Source organism: Lactuca serriola, chromosome 5, assembly GCF_051521515.1.
Source record: "Lactuca serriola cultivar US96UC23 chromosome 5, Lser_US96UC23_V15, whole genome shotgun sequence".
NCBI lineage: Eukaryota > Viridiplantae > Streptophyta > Magnoliopsida > Asterales > Asteraceae > Lactuca > Lactuca serriola.
In genome coordinates this window covers 342,806,264-342,810,326 of record NC_136412.1, presented here as the reverse complement: position 1 = coordinate 342,810,326, position 4,063 = coordinate 342,806,264, and the positions used below count along the sequence as shown (strand labels likewise).

General features: G+C 39.9%; 1 protein-coding gene across 1 annotated transcript; it reads left to right on the top strand.

The window, feature by feature from the left end:
* Nucleotides 1-1,758: 1,758 nt before the first annotated feature.
* Nucleotides 1,759-3,525, top strand: LOC145051066 (uncharacterized). Its single transcript, XM_078999212.1, has 2 exons — nt 1,759-2,839; nt 2,939-3,525. Exons 1-2 carry the CDS (start codon nt 1,759-1,761, stop codon nt 3,523-3,525), a joined length of 1,668 nt encoding a protein of 555 aa, XP_078855338.1.
* Nucleotides 3,526-4,063: the final 538 nt, after the last annotated feature.

The window sequence follows — 4,063 nt, the reverse complement described above, 5'->3', positions numbered from 1 at the left end:
GGAATCTTGGCATATCATGCTTCATGATTGCTATAACCAATTTGGGATGAAGGATAAGCTTTGTATTAGATCCTAATGATAAACACACAAATGTTCATTGTGTTGAATCGCCTTAGTTAACCAATTATTCTCAACCTTTGAGCATCTCATCAACTTGCTTAATTGCAAGGTTTTTTATTTATTCAAGTATTTTAGTTTTCAAGTAATCAAACACCCCCCCCCCCCCTTTAGTTTAATTGTAGTTAGTTCGATTAATTTCACTAGTTCTATTGAATTGCATTGGTGATTGAATACAACCATTTCCCCGAGGACCGATACCCCTTTTTACCATTATATTACGTTTATTTAGCAATCAAAGGGTGTAATTTGCTTGGTGGGCTTGACATCCCACCAAATTTTGGCGCCGTTGCCGGGGAAATTGGTTATTGTTATTTGATTGTTTATGCCTACGTCTACAAGAACCGGTGAACTACTCTACAATTCGGAAATTGAAAGAGAAGCAAAAAGGTTGAAAAAGTTAGCCAAACAAGCAAAGCAACAACAACTCGTTCAAGCTTCTTCCTCTTCTCCACTAATCAACATAGAAGATCAAGTTCATACTTCAAGTGATACCGACACCGAACCGAGTTCTCCAATTGTCGGTCATTCCTTTGAAGACATTCCGTTTGAAAACCACATAGCCATGAATCACACTCCACCTCACAATCCCAACCCAAACCCAATCAATCAAGATGCCAATACCCCACCCCATCAACCAAGACAACAACCACAAGAACCTCTCATTGATATGCCACCTTGGAATCAAGCCCCTCCTCAAAACCAACCCAATTATCAACCACCACCACAACTACAAAACCAACACTTCCACCAAAACAACCAACCTTAAAACAATGCTTTTCAAGTTCAACAAGTACATTACCCAAATCAACCCAATTACCAACACCCTCCAATGTACCAAAACCCAATGTACCCACAACAACAACCTCCTTACAACCAATACCCTAACTACCAACCTTATCCACCACCAATCTACAATCCCCAACAATACCCATACCCACCTTACCAACAACATCCCAATTACATGCAACAATATCCCAATAACCCCTTTCCACCCAATCCTCCTCAATAGTTGACACTTAGACAAATGATGGAAACGGATGTTACTCATACACTTCTTGCTATTGTTTATCCCGCAAACCGCCGAGGAATTGAATTGAAGTCAAGTTTCATACATCAACTTACCAAGTTCCATGGTTTGGATAGAGAAGATCCTCAAAAGCATTTGAAGTCCTTTCATATGATATGTGTTAGCATGTTGCCCGACAATGTGACATTGGATGATTTCAAGTTAACCGCATTCCCGCTCACCTTGGAAGACAAAGCTAGAGAGTGGTTATTCAACTTACCACCGGGATCAATTCACACTTGTGAAGAGTTACTCAAGGCCTTCGATAGCAAATTCTATCCCACCTCCCACATTTCAAATCAAAGAAGTGACATTTTGGGGATTCGTCAAGGGGAAAATGAAACATTTCATGATTTTTGGGAGCGCTTCAACAATTTGTGTAGAAGTTGTCCTCAACACAATATACCCGAACAACTACTTCTTCAACAATTTTATGAGGGTATGAATGAAAAAATCGGAGGATGATTGATGCTTCAAGTGGTGGTGACATCTTCAACAAACCCCCTCACGAGATCCGATTACTTTTTGGTACCATTTCTCAAAATCAAAGGAATTTTGGGACTCGAAATGACATGAAGAGAAACTATACACAAGTGGTTGGTGAAGTTAGCAACACTCATCACTTGGAATCAAAACTATTAGATTTGACTAATGTGCTAAGTCAAATGGTGGTGGGAAGTGGTCAACAATTGATGGTATGCAGCATTTGTGCAATGACAGGCCATTATATGGATAAGTGTCCCACACTTGGAAGTGAACCAGAAGATGTGAATACAATGGGCGGATATCAAGGTCAACTAAGACCCATGGGATTTCAAAACAATTTCAACCAAAATCGGAGGAATAACCAAAACAACCCTTATCCACCAAAGCAAAATCCACCAAATCTTTTGATGAGACCCCAACATCCACAATACCAATCCCAAAAACCTCCATATCCACAAAATTATTATAACCCTCCAAACTACCAACAACCTCCACAACAAGGCCAATCAAGTGGTAACCATCAAATGAACCTTCAAGAACTTGTCGCTTCTCTTGCTCAAAGCCAAACCCAATTTCAACAAGAAACCAAGAACACCTTCTTCAACATTCAAGCACAAATCGGAGACTTGGCCACCGCTATCAACAAGATAGAACAAAGGGGTAGACTTCCATCTCAAACCGAGAAGAACCCCAATGTGAGTGCAATAACTTTGAGAAGTGGCAAAACACTTGGAGAAAGCAACCCTAAAAGAGTTTCAAGAGAAGAAGAAGAAGATGAGGTTATTGTTGTTGAGCTTCCGAAGGTTGAATCTACTCCAAAGGAACCGGTTGTGCCAAACGTTGATCAACCCGACTCTTCCAACAAACCCATCAAACCATTGGTCATACCACCGCCCTTCCCTTCCCGGTTAGCCTTTTCCAAGAAGATAGAGGAAGAAAATGAATTATTTGAAACTTTTCGCAAGGTCCAAATCAACATTCCACTATTGAATGCTATTAAGCAAATTCCAAGTTATGCAAAATTCCTCAAGGATTTATGCACCAAGAAGAGAAAACTCAAGGCAAATGAAAAGATTCAAGTCAATGCAAATGTGTTTGCGGTTATCCAAAAGAAGTTACCTACCAAATGCAAGGATCCGATAATATTTTCTATCCCTTGTACCATTGGTGATTTGCATGTCGAAAGTGCCATGCTAGATCTTGGAGCCTCGATCAATGTGATGCCATAGTCGGTTTTTCAATCTCTCAATGTTGGACCTTTGGAAGAAACTGGAGTAATCATTCAATTAGCGGACAAGTCAAGTGTAATTCCAAGAGGCGTGTTGGAGGATGTACTAGTTCAAGTTAATCAACTAGTATTTCCCACAGATTTCTATGTCATTGACCTTGAAGAAAAGACTCCTTCCAAGTCATCTATAATTCTCCTTGGAAGACCCTTCATGAATACCGCTCACACGATTATTGATGTCCACAATGGGAAGATCACCATGGAGTTTGATGGAGAGACCATTCACTTCAATATCTTTAAAGCAATGAGATATCCTAGCAACATATCTCCATTGTATCGAGTTGATGTGATTGAGCCAATCACCCAACAATTATTCGAGTTATCAAATGGGGATCTTTTGAAGATGGTGCTTAACATGAGTCTTGAAGGTGAAAGTTTGAAGAATACCTTGGATTTGTATACATTGGATTCCGAAGTTGAAGATATTGTGAAGTATTTAGAAATTACTAATTCCACAAAGAAGGATGTTTCTCAAGTTGCCTTATCTCATTCTCCAATCAAGATGCCACCTTCCATAATCCAACCACCCACACTTGAATTGAAAGTCTTACCTAGCCATTTGTAATATGTTTATCTAGGTCAAGATGAGACTCTATCGGTGATTATCTCTTCTCAATTGAAAGACTTTGAAGAAAACCAATTGATTGAAGTCTTGAAAGAGCATAAAGAGGCCATGGGGTGGACCATAGCGGACATCAAGGGGATAAGTCCTAATGTATGCACTCACAAGATACTCATGGAAGATGATTGCAAGCCTAGGAAGGAAGCCTAAAGACGATTAAACCCTCCCATGATGCAAGTTGTCAAGAAGGAGATAATCAAGATACTTGATGCGGATATGATTTACCCAATTTCCGACTCCAAATGGGTTAGTCCGATGCAAGTGGTTCCCAAGAAAACGGGAATCACGGTTGTTGAGAATAACAAAGGCGTAATGGTACCCACTCGAGTTCAAAATGGATGGAGGGTGTGCATTGATTATAGATAGTTGAATTCAAGCATGCGAAAAGATCACTTCCCTCTTCCTTTCATTGATCAAATGCTCGAGCGATTGGCGAGAAAATCGCATTATTGTTGCCTTGATAGATACTCGGGTTTTAACC